The sequence below is a fragment of the Chaetura pelagica genome, unplaced genomic scaffold (assembly GCF_000747805.2).
Source record: "Chaetura pelagica isolate M959 unplaced genomic scaffold, ChaPel_1.0 scaffold17, whole genome shotgun sequence".
Classification (NCBI taxonomy): Eukaryota; Metazoa; Chordata; class Aves; order Apodiformes; family Apodidae; genus Chaetura; species Chaetura pelagica.
The window spans coordinates 10,665,607-10,689,711 of NW_009970726.1; the positions used below are offsets into that span (position 1 = coordinate 10,665,607).

At 35.7% G+C, this 24,105-nt stretch overlaps 1 protein-coding gene across 1 annotated transcript in view; it reads left to right on the forward strand.

Annotated features, from left to right (window-relative positions):
• ESYT2 (extended synaptotagmin-like protein 2) overlaps positions 1-24,105 on the forward strand; it is a 93,703-nt gene that overhangs the window by 60,459 nt on the left and 9,139 nt on the right. Inside the window, exons 7-15 of the mRNA XM_010007046.1 lie at positions 4,994-5,049; positions 9,740-9,860; positions 10,450-10,626; positions 11,021-11,103; positions 12,413-12,461; positions 13,109-13,198; positions 13,717-13,812; positions 20,789-20,851; positions 22,687-22,761. Coding sequence (XP_010005348.1) covers positions 4,994-5,049; positions 9,740-9,860; positions 10,450-10,626; positions 11,021-11,103; positions 12,413-12,461; positions 13,109-13,198; positions 13,717-13,812; positions 20,789-20,851; positions 22,687-22,761 — 810 coding nt within the window. The remainder of the gene's footprint in view (positions 1-4,993; positions 5,050-9,739; positions 9,861-10,449; positions 10,627-11,020; positions 11,104-12,412; positions 12,462-13,108; positions 13,199-13,716; positions 13,813-20,788; positions 20,852-22,686; positions 22,762-24,105) is intronic.

The following is a 24,105-nucleotide window of genomic DNA, read 5'->3' on the forward strand; positions in this document are numbered from 1 at the left end:
CTGAAACCGCCGCGTTTCCAGGGTCTGCACACCTACGGTCCCGGAGCCGCGCGCCGACTGCCGCCGCTTTGTGGTGGTGGGGGGGGGCGACCGGCGCTTGGAGTGCCCGCAGCCTCTTTGCTACCCAGCTCATCCTACCTGCGCCACCGCGTGGTGGGATAAATCCGGCTACCCCAGCTTATAGGGGAAAGTAATCTTGTCTTACCTGCACACAAATCGCGACCCTATACGGGAACGGTGTCAGGCATATCCCTCCCTCTCCTTCCCTCACTTAAATAAGATGTGTAACTAAGGTGTACCCATATATGTTTAATGTGTTGTAATCACTCCTTTTGAACCTCCTGCCCCAAATTGCTTTGTTTTCCCCACAATAAACCTTGCTGTTGTTAGAAATATTAGTAAGCACTGAGCAAGTTATTCACTCGAAAAAGTCAGGGCATAAGTTCCTGTCTCCTCTGTGTGAGGCGATACCCACGTGTGGATCTCTCAGCAAATCCTGATAAGTTAATACACTCCAACAAGGAGATATAATAGGTCACGGATCGTGACAGAGCCTCCCTCTTGCATATCAAGCAATACTGCAGATTTGACTACTTTCTTTCCTCTCTGCTGTGAGTTTGTCTGCTGTCAATGCTATTTCTGTACTACTGCAGGTATAAGCTTTTTTTTTGCCTGAACTTGGTGTTGCTTTTTGGAAAACTCTTCTAACATCACAAGAGGTGTATCTTATGCTGAAGTCTGATTATGTTTGGAAGCCACAAGTGCAGACTTGAAAAAACTTCATTGAGAGAAATGGGGAGAGTGGAGGAGAAGAATACCAAACCCCAAAAAACCATGAAAAGAAAAGAGCATCAGTCACTAATGTATGTAGACTAAGATTAGAGACTGTTATGTTACTGCAGTGGTATCAGTGTGCTGGACTCTTCTGGTAGAACTGGAAATAAAGCACTCGTGGTGGCAAATATAGCAAATCTTGTCTGCAAGGAGAACTTGCAAGGGGAGCTTGATTTATGTCAGGAGTTTGAAGGCTCATATTCCTTCCAAAATATTTAATGGCTTAAGATTTATTTGCAAAGCTTTCTAATAATCCTGTAAAGTGCTTAGCCTTAGTAATGTGTTTTAATTTATTAGCTCCAACTTTGAATGGAAAAGGATTTGTCTGACATTTCTGAAATTGACCTATGTCTTTGTATTTATTCTGGTACAATAAGTGGAAGAATAGATGTTTCTGATATTATATTTACTAAAACGAAAATCTTTTAAGTTCCTAGTGGTATCCCACAGGTTGTTTTTTGGGTTTTTTGGGGTTATGGCAGTTCATAGAGAAATCATTATGATACATGTTTCTCAATGCTGAATTTCAACATGTATTGGGATTGCTCAGTTGTTTTAATTCGGTTAAGTCTGTTTAGGAAACAGCACAGGACTTTGTGGAAAGAACTGCTGTGTGCAATAAATAAAACAAAGCAGGAAAAAATCAAAAGGAAATGCGATTTTTTTTCTCATTTTCTATTCTGAAAATTGTATGTAAAATATAGTACATGTATGTAACCGCATGTAAAACTTAAATATGGGATGCAGATATGAACACGTTAGGATAGTTGCTGCTTTTTTGAGCTATTTGTGATTTGCGTTTGCCTTTTAATTTGCCTATGAATAATGTAAAAGGGAATAAATAATGTAATAAACTGGGTTCTTTGTCTTAAAACAGTATAAAATTACATTTTCAAGAGCGTTGGTAGCCTACATAGATTTTTAAAGTATGATATAATGTAATATCAAAACTTGTGTTTAGAACATTATTAGAATACTGTTATTCTATTATAACATGAGAACCATCTTAGAAACACAAAGTGTTGTTTTTATCAGCTACTACCAAGCTACTTGTATGTTACGTTACTTAAACAGTTGTGGCTTTGCAGAATTGAGGAAGTAATACAAAGCCAAAGTTATTCATGCTAAGTTGGACTTTCATCCTGGTTCAGTTCTTTATTTCTTAACTGATTTCAGAGTTAAGATGAGCATGAGATTTGAGAATTTATTCTAATAACTGGCACCATTAATTTTCAAAGAAGAATACATTGACATTACCTTCAGTTTACGTAAATATAAATGTTCTGTGTATTCCAGATCATAGTTCATTGTAGAAGTGTACAAGTAAATCTTGCATACCAATGTAAAATAACTTGTTTTATAACAAATTATTTCAAATAGTTTTTCTTTGCATTGAAAAATTAAAAAACTGATAGCTATAAATCAATATTAATGTAGAAAAAAAACCCGTAACACCTTAAAAAAAGAGGAAAAAGAAGAAAAAGACTGTTCATTATGCTGCATGAGTTTTAGTTAAGGTCTCATCCACTTCTGGAAGGTATTACTGCCACTTAGCCTCGCTAGCATTTAATAGAAGTGCCTTAGCAAACTGAGCTTTCCATGTACCTGAAAAGTATCTTTTCCAGTCCAGTTCTTAATTGTGCATTCCCTTGCTGGAAATGTTAATTACAAAACTGTTTTCCTAACATGTTCATTTCTCATTGTGTTAAGTGCTTGGCTGACAGCCTGATCTATAATTGAGAGACATTGTATGCTAATAAACATAAATTTGAAGGAAGAAAGGCAGAATGTTTGTGTAAAGACTGTCTGAGTGGTTTGAATCTTCTTCTTGTCTTCTTGTCTGTTTGAAAATAAGCCTGATAACAGAAGTCTTGCAAAAGCATCAGTGTTAGATACCTGTGTTAGAGGAGTCTCTTTTTCTGTTTCTCTCTTGCCTATGCGGAGGTACGGGAGTGTAATACGATAAAAGAAGGAGACTAAGAAAAGTCTTGGATCAACTTTCTGCATGGATATCCACAGAAAAAGTGCTAAATTTAAAGCATTTTATTGAAGTTTGTGGGTTCATTCACCCTTCTGAACGGCACAGTTAGGAAGACACTAATGTGGTTGGGACCCAATGTTTTGCTGTTCTAATATCTTCACAGACTCATAGAACAGTTGAGGTTGGTTGGGACCTCTGGAAGTCATCTACTCCAACCTCCTTGCTCAAGCAGGGCTACCTTAGAACACGTTGGCCAAGACTGTGTCCAGACTTTTGAATATCTCCAAAGGTGGAGACTACACATCCTCTCTGGGCAACCAGCACTCATTCACCCTCATAGTAAAAAAGAGGGAACCTTCTCTGTTTTGGTTTGTGTCCATTGCCTCTGGTCCTGTCACTAGGCACCACTGTCTTCTTTGTACCCTCCCCCTAGGTAGTTATGGACATAAATAAGATCTCTCCTGAGGTTTCTCTTCTTTGGGCCAAGCAGCTCAAGTTCTCTCAGCCTTTCCTCATAGGAGAGATGCTACAGTCCCTTAATCATCCTCATGTCCCTTTGTAGGACTCTCTCCAGTATGTCTGTGTGCTGAAGAGCTCAGAACTGGACACAGCACTCCAGGTGTGGCCTCACCAGTGCAGAATAGAGAGGAAAGATCTCCCCCTCTCCTCAGCCTGCTGGCCATGCTTTGACTAGCACAGCCCAGTGTAGCATTAGCCACCTTTGTGACAAGGGCACGTTGCTGGCTCGTGTAGTGAGCACTGCACGTTCTTGCAGAGCATTGTGTGATATAACTTGCCTTTTGTTTTGGAATATTCAGTTATTAAATCTTACTGCCTTTCCCATTGAAGGGATGATGATTTTTTCTACTTAACTGTTTTTTACAGGCAGGCTAGATGCATCACAGTTAACTGTGTTGAAATAGTTTTCCACCATTACAAAAGCATATTAAGTAACAGTGCTTCTTATGTAAGTAAAAGTATTATGTGTTATCTTTAGTCACAGTATTCACAAAGGAAATAACTAATTAAACTATTAATAGATCACTCATAAAAGAATCATATGTGCTGGGTTTTTTAATAGCAAATGAGTGTAGGGTGATTATTCTTGCCTGTTTGTAGAAAGATGCAATGTACCTTCTTGTAGAGGTTTGTTTTGTTTCAGCATTTAACTGAAAAATTACTTTCCTTGCTAAGGAATCTCAAAGTGTTTAACCTTTTTCGTGCAGTTATTCTTAGATTGAGTTACTTGGTTTTGGTAGCATGGTGATAGTTGGGTGGGTTTGGAATTCTTTGTTTCTGTGCACTTAATAGAAAGATTTCAGTGAGGAATAAGGAAACTCAGTTCTATTTTATCTAGAATTAGGAGATTAAAGGATTTAAAAGGACAGTAGAAATTAGTTGTTAATTCCATCAGCCTTGGGGAAGAATAAGTACATTTGCAACATTCTTATGTCTAATATTCTGTAAAGATTTTCAGTGAAGGAAGACTATATGATCTGGTAGTGAGTTATCTCAATTTTGAGGATTTTTTTCACTTAGATACTTAATCCCATTCATACATTTCTTCTTTAGTATATCAGTGATAGAATGAATTTGTCTCTTTGTCATTGAAAATAGCCTTCTCTGTGTTGCAGTCAGTTGAGGCATACTCCTTCCACCTTCTTGATACAAATCCTTTATTCTTTCTTTTGGTCATATCTTCTAGATCTCTCATTTTTGTGGTCTCAAATGGGATTCTTCATCAGTTTATTATACTTTGCAAATTCATGTTGGTGGACTGTTCATCTATAACAGATCCATGGTGAATATATCTCCAGAAGATAGGACCACATTTCATTATTTGAAATTAGTTGTATGTAGTAGGTACTGTGTTCATATGGATAGGGAGGTGTACATGTATGTATTTATATGTATGCGTGGAAGAGTGGATAAGAGGTTGGTGAATTGTTTTTATAACTTTTTAAAACTGTGTCTAAAATAATTTGGAATGGAAGAAGTTTTGGTTGTCTAAGAAAATCCTGGAAACTGGTTATGGACCTTCCACTCTTCAGAATCTATAGTGAACACGTTTATTTCTTCAGTGTTATGAATTCTAAGATGCTTTTCTTTTTTTTCTTCTTCTCCCTCCACTCTTTACTCTCCCCTTGCACTCCTCCCTCCTTTCTCTGTATTTCACAGCTTTTGGAAATTAACTGGACTGGGCTGACCAATCTTCTGGATGTTCCGGGACTGAAGTGAGTATATCTAAAGCAATGTTTGATATTCCTCCACTCCAATAAACCCCAGAAAGTCTGAACACCACAAGCTAAATAATTTTAGGTTAAATGACTCTGAGCAGTTCTTTCATAATTTAGAATTATGTGAGATAGCTCAATATGCAGAAGGTAGTGATTTCACCGCAAGTTAAAGTACATCACAAATGTATCTAGTAGGTCTTGTTCAAAATATTTTTAATTTGCTTTGTTAGTGTTTTCAGCCTTTCCAGATTTCCAGACTTTTGTGAATTTCCTACCTGCCATTTCCTAGAAAATGCCCAGGAAGACAGGAGCCTTATTTTTCACACCAGTAGGTTCCCAACATCTTGGTTCATGGCTTTGTATGCTTATACATCTCTGCTTTACACAAGCAACCTAAGGTAGTTAGAAATACCTTCAGACAATAATAAAATTGCATAAGATATCTGATATTTGCAAGTACTTATTTTTACAGCGTTCAGTTCGTTACATGAAGATGAAATGGAGTAGCAAAAATATGGACCATACATAGCTAAAAAAATGTTGGCTTATTCAGAGCTTTTCAAAATAGTACACCCCAAATTAAAAAGCAGAAGTAGAGGTAGAAGCCAAGCGGCTTTGAGTCTCTTTAATTCTGTTAAGGTTAAATTAGTTAATATATTTATAATTATAAAGTTTTAATAGCTAACCAGGGACTTTTTATATTGAGACAATGGCTAAGGAGATAATGGTGGGTCTGATACATGCTTGGATTTTGTGCCTAGTACTTTTATTGGATCCCATGCTCACAAAAGTTGGCTGATCCCCAAATTATTTTTTATTGTTTAAAAACAAGAGTTTTAATTTAGACATTACATTAATCCTTTAGTGCTCAATTGTATGATTGAAATGATTTTTGCTTTACTTAGACGTGTGAAGTGGTTGCATGGAATCCCAGTTGAAAAGTCTGAAATTGGAACTTGCATTAAGTAGGTTAATGGCTGCAAGAAACGTGTGTTTCAAGCCTGCTTAAGGCTGCCTCTGAGGAAAGGGATTTTCTTGATGAGTGAGAAAATGGCTTCCAAAATAGAGCTCCTGAGTAATAATTTGCTCTTTTGACATACCCAAGCTTACTAGGCTCCTGAGATTCATATCATACTACATATTTGTCTGACTGCAAACACAAAACCTCAGATGTAAACAAAGTCTCACTAAGTGTATCTCAAGTTTATGGTTTCCAAAGCAACCAAGCTTGGCCACATATGCATATCATGGTGCCATCTAGATGTGGTATAGTTTCTATAGAAACTGTCACTGAGGTGACTCATGCTCTGCTTGCCAAGAGATTTCTTTGGAGCTGTATTTGTTTTTCTTATCTGTATAGATAGATTGTGTTTTTTAGTAGGAAGGCTTGACATATTGTAGTTATTATAAACAATGATGAACAAGAGATTTGCTGCCACCAGTTACCTTTTTCATCCTACGGCTGTTGGCTGCACGCTAAAGTACTTATTCACACTCTGTTTGCAAATGTCTCCTGGTAAATGAATGTCTGCATTTGCTGCTGGAAGCTTCCCTGTTAGCTGTTAACAATTTAAATTGCTCTTCGTATGTGACTCCACGAAGAGAAGGAAACAAAATTAATATTCCATCATTAGTATAGCTTACAGAGAAGTGAAATTAAAATCTCTTATATGAGGAGGAGCCAAGCTGTGAGAATATTCAGATGCTGTTAGGAGGGGATGTGGGTGATGGGAAGATGGATTCTGTTACAGTTGCTTGAGATACAGTAAAATGACTCTTAGCCGGCAAAGGCGTGCTGCCTCTGCAGTAGGAAAGATGATGCAGGAAAACTACATAGCTGCTTATTCTGTCACTAAAAGCTAGGCAGAACTAAATAGAGATCCATCCAACAGAGTAAGTAAGTGCTGATTATTTTTCTTTCCTGTTGTTTGATCAGTGGTTTGTCTCTGTTTTCCATAGATCAGACCTCTTGGCTTAAGTAATAAAAGAATAAAAAAATATCATTTTTGCCTTGTATTAATGAATAATTCTTAGTATCTTGGTTGATATTTGTTTAGATAAAACTTAAACAGTTTGAAAATGTCACAGTTTTAGAATTCATGTAAATTATTAATTAGTTATAACTTTTGGTATTCTTTTGCAGTTCTGTGCTTTTAAAGATGGAATGTCTGCTACCTCCTATAAGTCAAATTTCTCTGTGTAAATTTCCGTGAAATTTAATGCTGTTAATGAATTTAATGCTGTTTCATTTTTCATATTAATTAATCAAATGTTTAAGATAAAATTAGACAAAAAAGACTGACCTTTGGAGTCACAGTTGGGATTTGGTCCTATAAAAAATGATTGTGAATCCTCCAAGTGATTGGGCCCTGTTGTGCTTCAGGCTGTTTCTTTTTTTAAGGAGATCTACTGTAGCTCCATTTGAACATTAATCAATCATGCCTAGGATAGGTTTATTTAAGTCTATAGCTTATTCCATAATGTATGTGATCTTAACTAAATACTAGAGAAGAGTATGATAACCTTTCTTCCAAGGCAGCTCTGGTAGCATTACCTCTCTTGCACTGCTCATTTGCTGTCTCTGACCTAGGTCACTTAGTTTTCTCTACTAATCGTCTGTTTTTAAGGCATGTGCTTTACTGAGCATAAAGGCAGAGCTTTCTCTTCTAGCCAGGTTAGGGACGCTAACAAAAGTATCAACAAAACAAACTTACATGATCTCTCTACTGGAGATGTATCATCAGAATTGTAGTTTGAAATTTTTTTGCATTTTGAACTTTTGATTGTTGCTAATTTGCCATCACCTCACCTGTTTTTTTGTTGTTTTTTTTTTCCCCCTTTTAATGTTAAGACTGTTTGAGATGTTTATGCTAAATTTTTTATGCAAAAAACCAAAACAATGGGTTCTATTTTCTTGGCTCATTTTAGACGAAGTGTAGTATACATAAGTTAAGAACTTGATATTTAGCAAAACCGAAATGAAAGTTTGAAAAGCAGCATGTTGAAATGATGACTAAAGGGAAGTACTTATTTTCAAGCAACATAATTATCTTCTTCTAGTAGTTTTCTAAGAATTACTGAAACTATTGATTTGTAGGGTTTAGTGTTTATGTAGAATGAAAATCTTTCTAAATCTGATTGGATAAACTCTTCAAGAAAGGAAGAAGAGTGAAGACTCCACTTCAGGACAGAACTTAAATAACTAACAGAAGCTAAGAAGAAACTTTTCCTCTGAGCAGTATCTTTACATTGTTCACTGGTGCTTCTTTCAGGAAATAAATGAGGTCTGCACAGATTTGTCCGTTGGTCTTGACTCAGCCTTGACTTTCTTCTGTTCCTGTTGTACTGCGTGCCATTAAAACTTAGCCATGTGTCATGTGTCATAGTTCATCTGGATTTCCAGTGGAAGGGGGCAGCCAAGGGGATGCAAGCTATACAGGTTTCAGATCTCTGACATGAAAGATCAGTGTTGAATTTGAAATGGGCCAGATTGTATTTAATGGCTTAATTTTGTTACCCATCTCTATTCTGTATCTCTAATATATTTACTGTGTGAAACGTTCATTCCAAATGAAAAAGTAATATATATTACATTTCACTGCAGCTTTTCTGTTTTTATAAATATGGTAACTGCTGAGTCACAGCTACTCCCAGCTGCAGGTTCAGTCTTAAAGAAACTGCACAAGGTGAACATACAAGGGCTTCATCTGAAAAAGTGCCCTAAGTAGTGAAGCACTACATGCATCTTAGCTTCACAAATACTGTTAAAGGAGAATAATAAAATGTATTTAGGAAGAGAAAACATTTTTGCCTGAAGCAGCTCCACAAGCCTTAGTGAGTCTGCATGTATTCTTATAATTGTCTCACTGAATCTTTGTGCATATCCCTGACCTCTTCCTGGATACTTGCTTTCTGTGGTCAACTGAACCACTCCAGTTCTGCAGTTCTGCCAGTGTAGGGGATGCGGGTCACCAGTGGTGGTGGCCTGGAAACCCACTGATTTGTTGTCTGTTCAAACCCAAACTGAGTGAATTCGTAGCTTAGGAAAACTTTTACTTTTTTGTGCTCGTGGGAGGGGGGCGGGGTTGGGGATTTTTAAATGATTCATAACCAGTGTGATTGTACTGCCACTCCCTTTTTGCCAGAACAAAACCTGTTTTGCTTCTCTAGGCTATGTTTTCCTCAGCCACAAGCATGTTTTCTTTGTGTTTCTGTTTTAAATGACGGTCTTCCCAGTACAAGAGGACAACTCCTTTCGTAACAATACAGGAATGGTTAGCCAAACTTTCAGAGACAGTTAAATCATTATTGAAATACAAAAGTAGATTAACACTTAACATCTGCTTGATTATATGTAATGCAGGCAAGAAAACTTATGCAATAGCCTTTTACCCTGGGTGAGTTGAAAAGGCGGGGGAGAGGGGGAAGCTTGTGGCAGGGAAATGAGAGCTTTATAGTCATCTCTGTGGTTGCTGCTATGCAGTGTCAGATGCTTCCACCTGGTGGCCATTTTGGCAAGAATCTTTTATTTTTAAAAAGTATTTAAAAAACATATATCTTCTACCCCTCTACCCCCCAAGGGCAAATATTTTCTCCATTTAGGTTGTTAAGCAGCAAAACGAGGATGTAAGTCTGACATAACGTGTTTAACTCTCATGAAGTAACTGAGGGCTATTTTCTCCAACAGTGGCTTATCAGACACGATAATATTGGATATAATATCCAACTACCTGGTCCTTCCAAATAGAATTACAGTCCCCCTTGTCAGTGAAGTGCAGATTGCTCAGCTGCGGTTTCCTATACCAAAGGTAAGCTTGTTTCTATTAATACTAATAATTTGGCATTCTGTTTTTTCTGTGGTAGTAACTATTAACATCTGTGTGAATTTCTAAATACAGTTGCTGCAGTAATACAAACTACCATGAATCCAGTAATTTAAAATAATTTATTTAGTTTATAAATAATTTCTGTGGAGTCAATGTTTCATGATAATGCTAAGAAGGGGCTTTTTTGTTTTTCTTGCTAGAATCTTAAACATAATACTTGATAAAATATAGCTCAGGTGTGTTGGCTAAAAATGAAGTATCATGTGTTATATCATTGCTTTAAATCATTGTTAGTGCTCTCCACTTGCAAGTTGTTACAATTTATTGCTTCTCGTTTCTGCTTACATTGCATTTCTTGATATAACTGTTATGTTTCTGATGATGACAGTTTTTCTTTTCAGTAATCTCTTGAGTGCTAAGTCTTATGTGTATGTGGATCATCATTGACATCCCTTCATTTACAGTTCCATGTTAAGGAAATGACAACGGAAATTATAAAGCCTATTTTGCAAAGTTGTGATGACATAGAGGCTTTCTGATTACTACAGGATCTCATATTTTCCTTTTTCAGGGTGTTGTAAGGATACACTTTATTGAAGCTCAGGACCTGGAGGGGAAAGATACTTACCTAAAAGGGATCGTCAAAGGAAAATCAGATCCTTATGGAATCATCCGTGTTGGCAACCAGATTTTCCAAAGCAAGGTTATCAAAGAAAATCTCAATCCAAAATGGAATGAAGTTTATGAGGTATAGCCAATAAAAATGCCTTGTTATGTGTTCTGTAAAGTTTTCTTCTAAAGCTTCTTTTGTTAAAAGAAGTCTGGGGACTTCCTAGAGGAGCTTCTTGATATCTCCCTCTAAAAGTCCAAAGTTTTGTAACAAAACAGAAATTCTCCATTGATGTATATACTTTTTTTTATCTAGAATAAGCATCAGTAATTCTGAAAAAGTCTTGTCTCTTAAAGCCAACATTAGCAAACTGCATCTGTTAAGCTCTTATACTTGCTCTACACATTAAACTACACATTTGCTTATTGGTGTGTTTTAATACAGAAAGACACTGCAATTTAATGTTTTACTATGTCATTTTACAAAGCTAGTTAGTTTTACCATTAACAGTACAATCTTACTTTACTTCCAGGCCTTAGTATATGAACACCCAGGGCAGGAGCTAGAGATTGAGCTCTTTGATGAAGATCCAGATAAAGATGACTTCCTGGGAAGGTAAATGTTATGGAGAGTATGTTTGTAAGTACTGAAAAGAGATGAAGTATTTTTGGTAGGGTTGTTGTTTGTTTTTTTTTCCATTTAATTGCAGTTGTAGTTCTGCTATATTTCTGCATAATAATAATATAAATGATTTTTCTTTTCAAAATAATACTAGTAATTATTTTCCTAATTATTTCATATATGTAAATATATGTATATTAAAATCTAGATACATATATATATATAATTTTATTTTTTTCTAATGAAGGTAAGTATTGTGGGTGCCTAGATAAAAAAAGGGGTGTTTGTTGTGTTTTTTTTTTAAGGAAGTGTACCCTACCTGCTTTAATGCTTATAAGCTAGCACTGAGTCATAATTCTTTCATCAGTCAAAGTTAATATAGCTTTATAACTGTGTATCTTCTTCATCTTCATAGCTTATGAATGGCCAGTTCACAGTTTATTTTTCTCTAAGAGCTGATCTTAACTATTAAATAAAAATTGCTGTAATGCTTTCTCAAACATTACTCACTCTTAGATTCCATAGGTCTACCTTTAGTGTTTACCTATAAACATTTCAGGGTTTTAGTCAGCTTCTTTCTCCAGTAATTTGTCACCTTTATTTCTTGCAGAGTTTTGGAGCTTCCCATTGTTGCTTTCCATACAGAGTAGAACTCCCTTATCTTTCCAGCTCCTTCTCTCTTAACAGGAGCAACAGTACCTACTTCTCTTCTCATTAAAATAAAGAAGTAGGTAGTATGAAGGCTTCTTTTCTTTGCATTTCCCTAGTCTTACACTGAAGTGGTGGAGGGGGGAAAGTGGCATAATGTATACATTAGTACTAATAAAGTAAATAGCCACAACAGATGTTCATGCACTGGCATGCAGTTGTCAGGCCTGTTTAATTTTTAGCAGATTCCCTGGTACATTTTTAGCTTCTGTGAACTAGAACTCCATCAGACAGTGCCAAAGCATGAATTCAGTCATAGCCTATGTCCAGGGCAAGTTCCCAGTGGGTAGTTTGGATATATTCACTGTTTTGAGAGTCTGGTCATGGTATGTGAGCCATATTGTACCAGTTGCCCTTGTAGCTATAAAATGGGCTGTTGTATAGGCATATTGTCTGTTATCCTGCATTCATCTTTGTTCAGCCATTTCATTCCCTACTTCTTTCTCTCTTAGGAGCTAAAAGAATAGCATTCTGCTCTTTTGTTCTTAGTGGGAGCCTGGATATTCAGCAAGCAAGGGTGGGATTTGAGTTCTGTATTAGAGGTTTTGCTTCTTGGCTATAATACTGATTTTTTGTATTCTTTTCTTTTTTCTAGTTTGATGATAGATTTAATTGAAGTTGAGAAGGAACGTCTTCTAGATGAGGTAAATGTTCAGTAAGCTTTGGTTTTAAAAAACTTGTTTGTTGTATATGTTGGGCTTGTATTATTTTTTTCCTGGTGATATTTCCTGTATGTGCACACATAACCTTAATGCTACAGAAATAGATTACAGCATAGTGGAATAAGGGAAACCTGAATTGGTGAAATATGAAAAATATTGCTATTCTTTTTCTGCCTTGGGGTTTTAGGATTACCACTATGTAAATGCAAAGCACCAGTAACTTAGGTATTTGGTGAGAGGTTTTTCTTGCTGGAGAATAGTTAATTGCCCTGTTTAAATACTGCTAGACTTGGCAGACTAATATTTGTCCTATATGTATAAGAGGTTTTATAATAACTTTATACAGGTTTTGTTTTTCCAGAATGTCTTTACAGACATTAAAGAATTCTCTATTTTAAAAATGCTTTTACTATATAATGTAGAGATTTGTGTGGCTATTTTTGTTGCTCAGGGCTGTAATATTTAGGATTAAATAGGACATTTTAAACAGTGAATCTGATGTTTTCAGATTATGCAAGCTTCAGGTCTACAAGATTTCTAGTAGAGTTTATAATTTCCTAAATGTCCCAGTTGCAATCATGTCTTTGTTTGGTGTCAGATGATTTCACATTACTTTGCTTAACTTTCAGTGGTTTACTTTGGATGAAGTGTCCAAGGGAAAATTGCATTTAAAACTGGAATGGCTCACATTGATGCCAACTGCTGAAAATCTAGACAAGGTATTAAAGAAACAATTACTTTTATCCTAATATTAATTGTTGTGGATTGGTTGTTTGGGTTTTCTTGTTTTTATTTTTTAAACATGGAAGTAATTGAATTCTCTAGCTGTTGTGAATTTGGATAAACTTGTAACTTTATTCCAAACTCTCTTTAGAAATCTTAAAACCAGTGTACTCTGGTGACAATGGATTTTTAAATACTTTTGTTGTCCTGTCTTTTTCTGTTACTGGCATGGTTTGAGTATATCAGCTAACAATTCATTAACCTGGGAGATAAAGCTGGATATGATATTATAATCTGTCTAGTCTAAAAAAAAATTAATCAGGAAATAGAGTACAAATTTCCACTAAAATTATTTTTAAATATCTATATTGGGTCTTAAAAACTTCTTATGCTTCATAGTGCCTTTGTGAATGTTTGAATTTTGGGAGAGGTTTTTAAAATATTTGTCAGGAATAGGACAGAAGTAATAATATTGCTTGATTTTTCAGAAAGGCTAATGATGTTTTTAATTTAGGTGCTAACAAGCATTAGAGCTGATAAAGACCAAGCCAATGATGGGCTTTCTTCTGCATTGCTCATTCTCTATTTGGACTCAGCAAGAAACCTGCCTGTAAGTCATATTCTGAGGGATGCCCTCTTGTCATGGGTATCTCCTGTGTACTTCCAGCATGGCTTTGCTCGGTAGTATGGCACACTGCTTTACTAACACACATTATGCCATGTTTTCTGTACTTTCTCTCATTTCAAAGTATGTAATGTAAGGTCCACATTTCTAGTGGTATAGTATTATAGATATATAGTTAATAAAACATAACTCTTTAATCAGTGTGATTTATCTTTAAAGAATGCTCCTTTCCTGGACTTGAAAGGCTGCACGTTTTTATTACACAGTGTTTTCCATAAATAGTATGGGATTAGCATGAGGAATTTTCAGGAACTAACTGTGAAAAGGCCTGCTTCCTTGAGTTCAGGTAAACTTGCTTGCTTGGGTTTAAGGTATCTGTGGTAGGTTTGAAGGTATTGAAATCCTCATCATCAAGTTAACACATGCAGTTGATGTTATAGTGGCAGATTTTCTGTCAGGTTGTCATGTAGAGTGTTGTTTATTTGCTTGCACAAAACATAAAAACAAACAAAAAGTACGGTTCTCTCATATGGATTATACTGCAGGACTGTGAAACTGCTTGCTCATGACAAGCACAGACTGGTTTGTGCTTTGTTTCAGGTTACTCACATACTGTTCCTGGTTGTAAATGATAGCAGTAATAAAGAAAAACCCACCTTAAATAAACATGTGAAGCAAAATACTGAGTTTTGAAGTTTTTCAGCATTGCTATTAGATAAAAAATTCTGGAAGTGATGACTAAAATGCTAATCAGAGAATAAGCTTTTCAAGCCTTAGATTTTTTTTCAAATTTGTCCACTCATCTTGAATTTAAGTTAAAATACTACATCAGAGTGGTAATGAATGAGACTTTAGTGGCCTAAACAATTTACCTCACTGACTAGTGATTTCATGTCTGTTTGCTGGGAAGTATAGTTACAGTTTGTTTTAAAAGCTAAAAAGATGTAGCTCACATGGAATAGAGTCCTGCATGAACCTCACTATATTGAATTCAGGGGAACTCTATAACTTAGCAGAAAAAGTGTAGAATTACTCTTGTACAGAGTAAGCAGAAATAGAATAGAATTGAATTCTGGTGTGCTTTAACACCAGTTTCAGAATACTGCAATACAGGAAAAGTCCATCTACCATATGTTTTGTGCACTAGATTAAATTGAAACCATTTATGTATTTTCTTGTTTGCTGGATTTTACTCAAACTGTTATGAGTTTAATATATTTGTTAAAATACACTAAAGCCTCATACTTAAAATAAATAGTTAAAAATTTTCTCATCCACAATTGCCAATTTGTTTCCATACAACTCTGCTTCTCTGTATTAGATTAGCTTCTCCAGCAAATACTCAGAGGCTTTGTCATAAGTTTTTTAGGGTTTTTTCCCTTCTGGTTTTAAACAAACATTCTGTAATACTGTCTCCCTCCTTTAGAAGGGTTCGTCTGCACATCTTGAGTTCTACCTCCTGTTGGAGACAGTCCATTCATTTCAATGTCTTAATCAGTACTTCTAATCAGTAGATCTCTTAACTCCAGGGCAGAGATAGGGGAAGTTCCTTTCACAAAACTGACCAGTTAGGAAATCTGGGAACAGGATCCCAAATTTCTTATTTGCTGTGTCTGATGATTTGTCTACAGTACAAGATTGCCTGAGTGGGCTGAGGATAAGGATGGTCATAGTGTGGGACCTGTTTAACCCACTTTTTCTTGCTTTACCAGCCCAGAAAAGAAGTTGCTATAAATGACTCAGTATTTAACTTCAAGTAATTTTCTTTCCAGAAATGTGTCACAAAGACTATGATAGAAGGTAACATTGAACACTTGAAAATTCCATTTACAAGTTTACAACAATAAAATAATAAAATGTTGTGTTAAATTCAAAGTGTCTAAAACCAAATACAAGGAGGCTTCACAGTTAAGTGGGAGGAGAAACCTTCTGGGAAGGTATTTATGTGGAAGAACTGAAAGGATTCCTATAGATTCTATAATGACAGTGCTTAGATAATGTCATAATGCTGCTAGACAGACTGCAGGGATTGATAGCAAATACAGCTTTTTAATGTCCATTTTATTCTAACATGGAACAACAGTTACAAGGCTAAACATTGAAGTCTGCTGGCTCTTCATGTTGTTTTCATGTTCACTGATAGGGGTCATGCAGTTAATATCAAAATTAATCACTGTTTTGGATTGCTTGTATTCTTGAGGAACAAAAAGTGCGAAGAGAATGAAGTGTGTTAAAATAACACAAACTCTTTATTAGTAGTTTTGAAGACTCTTGTCCCCAGCTATGATGTTACAGCTAAAATATTTTCTAGATGAATGAGTCCTTTTTATTACCTCCCACATACATTTCTTAAGTTAATGCTTATCACTGGTACATGTTAGATGTTGGCATCAGCCTTGTTTTGTTTGAGTTCTAGTGGATAATCCCCAGGAAAGGCATTCCTTTTGCACAGATGTATAATACCTATGGATTTCTGAGACACTGGGATGATCTGCGTATGTTTCCTGTGAAATAGAGACAGTGTGAAAGGCTGGTATCTTAGTTGGATAGATTTTACTTAGTTGCATCTTCCATATAAATCTTAACCACCAGAAGTAAACTTGGAAAGTGGGTTACTATATTTGAATTATTAATAAAAAACCAAAAAGCTTTTTAGCTTGCTGTGCTACAGAAAGTCATGTAACAGATGGAACTATTTGTAATGACGAATACTTACTTTTTGTTACCTGCTGTTTTCTCTGGAATCCTTTGACTGTTTTCTTTAACTTTTTTGTGTAGTAAAGCTGCTTATGCATTCATTCTGCCACAATCCCATCACTCTGCTTTCTCCTTCCATTTCCATCTTCCTAAGAGTATCTACGAGGGAAACTTTGGGTGTGGATACTTAAAAGAGAGGAGAGCATCGGGACTAGTCTTTTGTGAAAACACTACCTCACTCTATAGAGCACTATTTGTGAGTTCTCTGGTATTATTTGTATTGTACCTTTTATCTGCCAGAGTGTGGATTAGTGCTACTAAAGCCACTCACTCTAGTGGAATGAGAGCATGCAATTTGTTTTGCTGCATGATTTCAACAAGTGTGCATTGTTTTTGTCCTATTTTTATTGCATTTTAAAGGCTACTTAAATTTCATTGATCAGCATATCATTGGGTAAGTAATTAACTTTTTAAGATAAAAACCCAAGATAAGTTTGTTGTAAAAGCTCTTAAATTTAACTTAAATTGCTGATTCACTGAGAAATAAAATGCATACTGTACTAGCACACTGTGTGCTGGTGAATTGTTTGCTTTATTGCAAAGAAATGAAACTAAAAAACATTACAACCGACATCCCTGTAATTTCTTTAAAAGGTGATGCACTCAATGTTTGTAAGAACTTGCAGCCTCTCCACACTGGTTCAAGTATTGCTTTAAAAATGGATGTGATTCTTTGTGTTCCCCATACTATAAATTCCCTTGTAAATTCTATTTCACTCCATGATGCTCCTTGTTTTGCAAATCCCTAAGTTCTTTTTTTTCCTTTTTTTGGTTTTTTTTCTAATTAGTCTGTAGTCAGGAAAATCCAGGCTAGAGAGAACCACCAATTGATATTTTTTGCATTAATGTTACAAGTTGAATACAAATTAATGAGCCTCCGAATATCTTTCACATAATTCTGTAAATACAACCCTGGTATCTTCAATAAGAATGAGAATATATTCATAATAAGAACTGTTTTGCTAGTGAGAGGTGGGTATGCCATTGTAGATTGTGCAGATAAAACTTGTTGCTGGCTGGCTATTTTTGGCTTTTATCATAAATCTTGATTTAAAAATACCTTCCTTTCTACCCCCATGCCAATCTCAACAAAACCTTTTATGTGGTTCTTTCAGTTAGTTTCTCTGTAGAATTTAATTTTAAAGTTTAAAAAAGCTACATCCATGAGCAAATACTGTTAAAAGAAATCAGTTCATCAGCTATGGTAGTTATGTTGGAATTTAAACTGATAAATAGTTCCTGTTTCTAGTATTTTTACAACTATAAGACACATCCTAATAATAATAACAATAATTTTAAAAATATCACAATGTTTGATATAGAGCACAGTCCTGATGTTTCCGTTGGCCTTAGGGTCTTTGCATTAAGGATGGGTTATCTACATCTAACAGCTTCTGTTTAGATTTTGGGCAAAAACTTCCCAAATCTCCAAAGCCATTTGTGAGTCCGAGTGCAGCAGCAACCATTTTCAGATAGCCAGCTCTGGATTTCTTTCAACAACACTGTCAGCTGTCTTGTTCTGCAGTTGCACAGGGTGCTTAGTCTTGCAGCAAGCAAGTGGATGAGATTTATGGCTGCAGGCCAGGAGAGGGGAGAGGATTGTAGTAGGCCAGAGATAATAATGACTTCAGCTGTCATAAAACTGCACTTCATTTTCAGGGCGTCTTTAAACATGAGGTGTTATGCAGCCATTCACACCTGCAAGTTCAGATATCTAATTGACATGCAACATGAGTTACTTGGCAGGGTGTGGGAAGAAGTGTTAAATAGGTGGCTCACTTTATAGAGGGAGAGAAAAACCCAATGCCCTGAGTGCCCTCTGTTCCCTTCTAGACTGTTTTAGTAAGTGCTGGCAACCTAGATGCATTATTAGGATTTACTGCAAATGTCACTGGCTGTTACAGAACACTAGCCTGAAATTTGATTTATTCCAGGATGTCAGTTATCAGTATAGCTTTTGGATACCCATCTCCTCCTCCCACAACTGCAGAGACATTCAGAACCGTAGCAAGGCAATTTTCTGACCCAAGACAAGATCTTTTATTGGCTTTTTATATTGAATACTCCCTTTTCTTCTAGTCTTCTCCCACTCAGCCCTTCAGCCACCATCCTCATGGATTTGCAGCTCCTTCCCTTGAAACCTGAAGTGTGGCTTAAACATATTTGCCCCAGCTGATGTCCCTCTTGGCTTCTCCTTGCTATGATTCCAGAGGAACTGAGACATGTTCAATATCTAGGAATCATTAGTTGCCTGCCTTTATAATTGGTCATATAGGTTTGTTTTTGACTTTTAAAATTCTTTGAAATAGTAATATAGGGGAAAAAAAGATGTTTGCTGAATATGCAGGTATAAATGTGAAGGAAAGCTGAGGTGCAGTTTAGAATTCAGAATGAACTTGATGAATTACAGATATGCTCTGAAAACAAGGCCCTTTTCCATAGAGGACAGTTACTGTGCCCATATAAATATTGGATGGAAATAGTTGTCTGATGGAGAGCCCTACAGAAATAGATCTGTAGTTGTGCTGTAACATGTTGCTATGAAAGACAAACAACATACTGTATATAGAAAAGAGGAATGTGGCTTCTAGGATGTATGGATGAATCCTTCTGTTCTACTTGGCTGTTACTAAGGCCCTGATTCTGACTGCAGCCATTTCAGATCTGGAGGATGGTAATGGTGATAATCAAAAACCCAGTAATCATGACTAATAGAGGAAGGAAGTTCAGATTTGGAAAGTAAAGATGGGGATGGAAATGATATAAGGTTGCTGCAAAGAAAGGGAGCTCTTCATGTTTGAAAGAAAACAAGAAACAGTGCTTAAATTCCAGCAAGGAACGTATCTGTTGAGCATTAAAAATTTTCTAATTAAAAGGATAGTTAAACATTAGGATTGATATGTCTAGGCGTATGGTGCAGTCTCCATCTTTGAAGGTCTTTAAGTACAATAGTACATCCCTAACATACAAGATAAATAGCTGTAGAAGATTCCTAAATTGTAAGAAAAATAATTATTAAAAAAATCTTACCAAACCAACCAAACCTTATTTCTAGTTTTCTCCAGTTTCATCATAATGTATGTTCATTCTGAAATAGAAATTTTAAAGCCGAGTGACAGGGAACTTGTATATATATTGGATATGACATTAAAAAAAAAAAAAAGGTAAAATAGTATTTCTGCAAAAATATGGAATTTCCCTTCAAATTTTAGTCACTTTGGCATTTGAATTTTAGGAAGGCATTTCTTTTGGCAGAGCATCAATAATATTGATTCTTTTTCATAACCCAGCATGTTCTGAAAGGCCATTCTGCAGTGTTTTTCTTGCACCACATTACAGATTTAAAGCAGAATTCTTCTTTGAAATAAGAATTTGTGTTTAAAGAAAAAGCCAGCCATAAGTATACTTACTTGAAGTCTGTTTTATTTCCAAATTTCCTGAAATTGCTTCTTATGAGTTGAATGCAATTTTTCTGTAACATTTTTGTACTTTACTTGTGTCACTTGAAGAACAATATTATTATTCTTAAAATATTTTAAAATGTTCTTAATTAATGGAAAGTAGTCAGAGGTTATGTCCTGCTAAATCAGTTCATATTCCTATTTTAAGTGCATTTGCATGTCTTCATTTAACTCAATGAAGTAGCTGTAGTTCATTCTAGTTATTATACAGTGTTTCTATTGTTCATCTGCTGAAGAGGCTCAAGTGACTTGGATTTTTTTAATGAACTAAGTCCTATCAATAATTTTAACATAGTAATTTCTTCTATAAAAGAAGTCGTTCACATAATTACTTGACTTGTCATCAGAGGAGCTTCTGTGTTGTGAAAATGAACTTACTTAATCAAAAGGGTAATTCAGAAAGCAGTCCATAGGCCATCAAGCATTCAATAAAACCTATTTTATGAAGTTTATTTAGTATAATAAAAAAACTGGTAAAGGAAATAAATGATCTGAAAGTTAGTATATTGCATTTAAAGCAAAATACAAACATCCAGAAAGGACAAGGGAAAAAAAAGTTGTCAGACTTGGTTCTGTTGTTCTATCATTTGTACGTTTTGAAAGATTTTGGGTTTTTTCTAGGTTGATTTATTTTTCCCCTGCTTTGTCCTATGTGGTCGTGTCATAACTAATTAACCTTGTGAAGTTGCTCCATTGCATGACTTATTAACCCTTCGTATGTTCATTCTCTCCTGACTTAAAAGCATAATCCATTAGAATTTAACCCTGATGGCATGAAGAAGGCTGCCGTTCAGAAAGCCCTAAAGGTAAAACTAATACAGTTGTCAATTTAAGGTCACAGAAGTCATTGGGAATGTAGAAATGCCTGCCTCATTTCTCTTCCAACAGTGGATGGAATTTCTGTTACCAAATATACGTTTAGTGCAATTCCGTTTTGCTTTAAATTTGTTTTCAAGAAGTGGTTGAGACATTGATAAAATGCTATCTATAGTCTGTGGTAATTTCAGTTTCAGATCAGTTGAGTAGAGTACAGACTGCTTTAGTAGAATGGGGAAAAAATAGTCCTGAGAAGGAGTAGTAACTAAAGAGCAAAGCTGACATGAAAGCTAAGACATCTTTTACATGCTGAGTGAAACTAATTGGTCAACTCTGAATAACTAACCAATAAAAATCATTCTCTGATATGTTTTGAAATAACCTTGTTTCTGCTTGACATTTTTAGAAGGCTTTGTATCTTATATAAATACTACATAAATTTAGCCCAGCTTTTTGATATGGAAGTTGAGATATGAGTTGAGAGGCAAACTTGGAAGCCAAGTTCCCAGCTGGAGAAACTTGGACAAGAGGCAGTTTCTAATAGGCTGTCAACATCAAATCTGTCAGAGCCAGGTGTTAGATGTGTATTATGTATTTGTGTACAGATTGCTGCCTTTTTGCCTGAGTTAAAATAATTTCTATTAACATATCAGCACAAGCAAGAGGGTCTTTTTGTCAACTTCTGTAGTTTCATCCTTTTATGAAGAAAAGGAAGTTTCAGGCAACTTTTTATGGACAAAGAAAAAATAAAACAAATTTCACTTAGCACTTTTAAACACCATCAGTTGAAGTATAATCTGACTTTCTGGTCCTTAAACCTTTGTATTCTGTTGTCTTTGAGAGCGAAATGTTTTTTATTAGAAGTCATGAAGAAAAGAAATGTGACTTTTAACCAAGAAAGGAGTGCTTTCCTAACAGCTTTTTTTTCTAAAGGAAAGTAGGTTTATAAACAGTGTGTTACATTAAAGTCAAATAGTGTTAGTGGAAGTATGACATCCAAAATAAAAGTTCATATGCAAAAATATATAAAATACGCACGTTCTTAATTCAAAATAAAAAATATCTGAATTACTTGCTTGTAATTGTGACCTTACATGCATTAAGTAGATTTCAACTAACTTTGTTTACCTACATGATCTGTCCAATTTCCTACATGGTTAAATTCAAAGTATATTATTAACCATGTATACTGTATTTTCAAGGCCTTGGAAGCTGTGTTAACATCTGTTTGAGATGATTAACTTTCATGTCTAACTTTTCTTTCTGACTTAACTTTTCATTAGGTTAATTTCAGATCTGTGAAAGAAACATGTAGTTGGGAATCTTCCTGTGTGTTTACCATTTGTTTCTAAACTGATGTTTATTTTCACAGTTTGATGTAATGCTATACAGCTGGTGAGCAAGGCTCAGATATAGCAGATGGTTGAATCTCTAATAAAGAGTATTTGATAAACTGTAGAAATATACATCAGGTACATTACAGTGCATTTTCTTTCTCCCCAGACTGAAAAGAGGAGAATATCATTGTGCTGATATTACATTGAATTTAATAATACTACTGCAATGTAAATAAAGTTATGTTCTGAGTTTGTGCTTTTTCCATATCTCCCATCTGTGTGCAATAGTTGGATGCCTTAATGTTATTCTGTTCACCAGTTACTAGCCAGTCTGCCATTCAAGCCTGTTGAAAAAATTACTGAGAATAATAGATAAGCATATAGTAGAAAGCATCTGATTTGTATTTTTAAGATGAAAACATTGAAGTTTCAGTGGAGAGAGGTTTTGCTTTATTCTGAAGGCAAAGTTTTTGCTTTTTCTTTACCAGTCAGGAAAGAAAATAAACAGCAATCCCAACCCACTTGTTTTGCTGTCAGTTGGACACAAGGCACAGGAAAGTAAGGTAAGTTACTACTCTTTATACTTGGTTCTGTCTACTAACATTTGTTGGCTGTGTACTTGTCATTGGCTGTTAAGCCACTGAGCACATCTGCTGCAAGAACTGAAATTGCTTACAAGAAGCTAAGATTGAATGGGTGCTTACTCATTTTTAACTGCCTGTGAGTAGACACCAGATTTTTAACTATTTGTAGATGTCCTTCCATACTAGGTTCTTATCTGTAACTGGGAGTCCTGCAGTAGTGATTATATAAATAGTGTGGGCAAACAGCAGGCTTCAAAATACTGATGAATATTTGAAAGCTTACAGAATCATAAAGTTATAGAAATGCCCAAGTCAGAAGGGACCACTGAAGATCATCTGCTTAAACTTTCTATTTCAAGTAGAGCCTTAGATTAGCCAAAGGCTGTGTACCTCTCAGGAGCTCGTAATTTAGCCAGGCTACTTTTTCATTATATCTGCTGCTTTTTCTGCTTTGAGGTGTGGACCTCTTCTGTGCACTGAGGAGGCTGTCCTCTAGCACTCCTGAGCTACTTTGCCCTCCAACGTAGACACTCTTGGAATCTCTTCTGACAGTTTCTAGAGCAAATTGAAATCTGCTATTCTGAAATCCAAGGCTTTTATTCTGCTATTTGTTTTCCTCATGCCCCTGAGGATTTTAAGCTCTGTCAACTTACAGTCAGCATAGCCAAGGCTGCTGTTGATAGTCACATCTGCAAGCCAATATTCCTCTTTTATAAGTAGTAGATCCAGAAGAACACCACTCCTAGACTCCACATCCAATGACTGAGAACAACCATAAAAGGATGTATGTTTTCCTAGCACAAACTGTTAAATTGCTTATGAATCTCTGTGTTGCTTTCCTAGAAAGCATTAGAGTACTTGAAGCTCTCAGTGAGAACCTGGTTCTGCAGGCCTGAGACAGCTTTGAGTCATCTGAAGAAAGTGTAATCCATCTATTTTTCCTAGTTGGGTGGTCTATGACAGATGCCTGTCGTGAGGTTGATCTTGGTGGTGGTCCTTCTGATTTTGACCCAAGGCATTCAACATGCCTGTCATCATGTCTGTAACTAACCTCTGTTTAAAATAAAACAGCAAGGGTGAAGTGATATTAGATAGGTAGATATATGCAATATGACTGTTTGAGGGTTTTTTTAAAGTATAAGTGTCAGTGAACCAAAAGGAGAGGACATATATTTTTGCTGCTCCATATCCTGTAAAAAATTGTCACGAAGTCTAAACTAGATCTTATATAGCCTTACTTTTTATACTTACTAGAGAATGGAGATAGACATTAAAGTCCATTCTTCCTAGTGATAGATTTTATGTGCTTTTTATTCTCTTTCC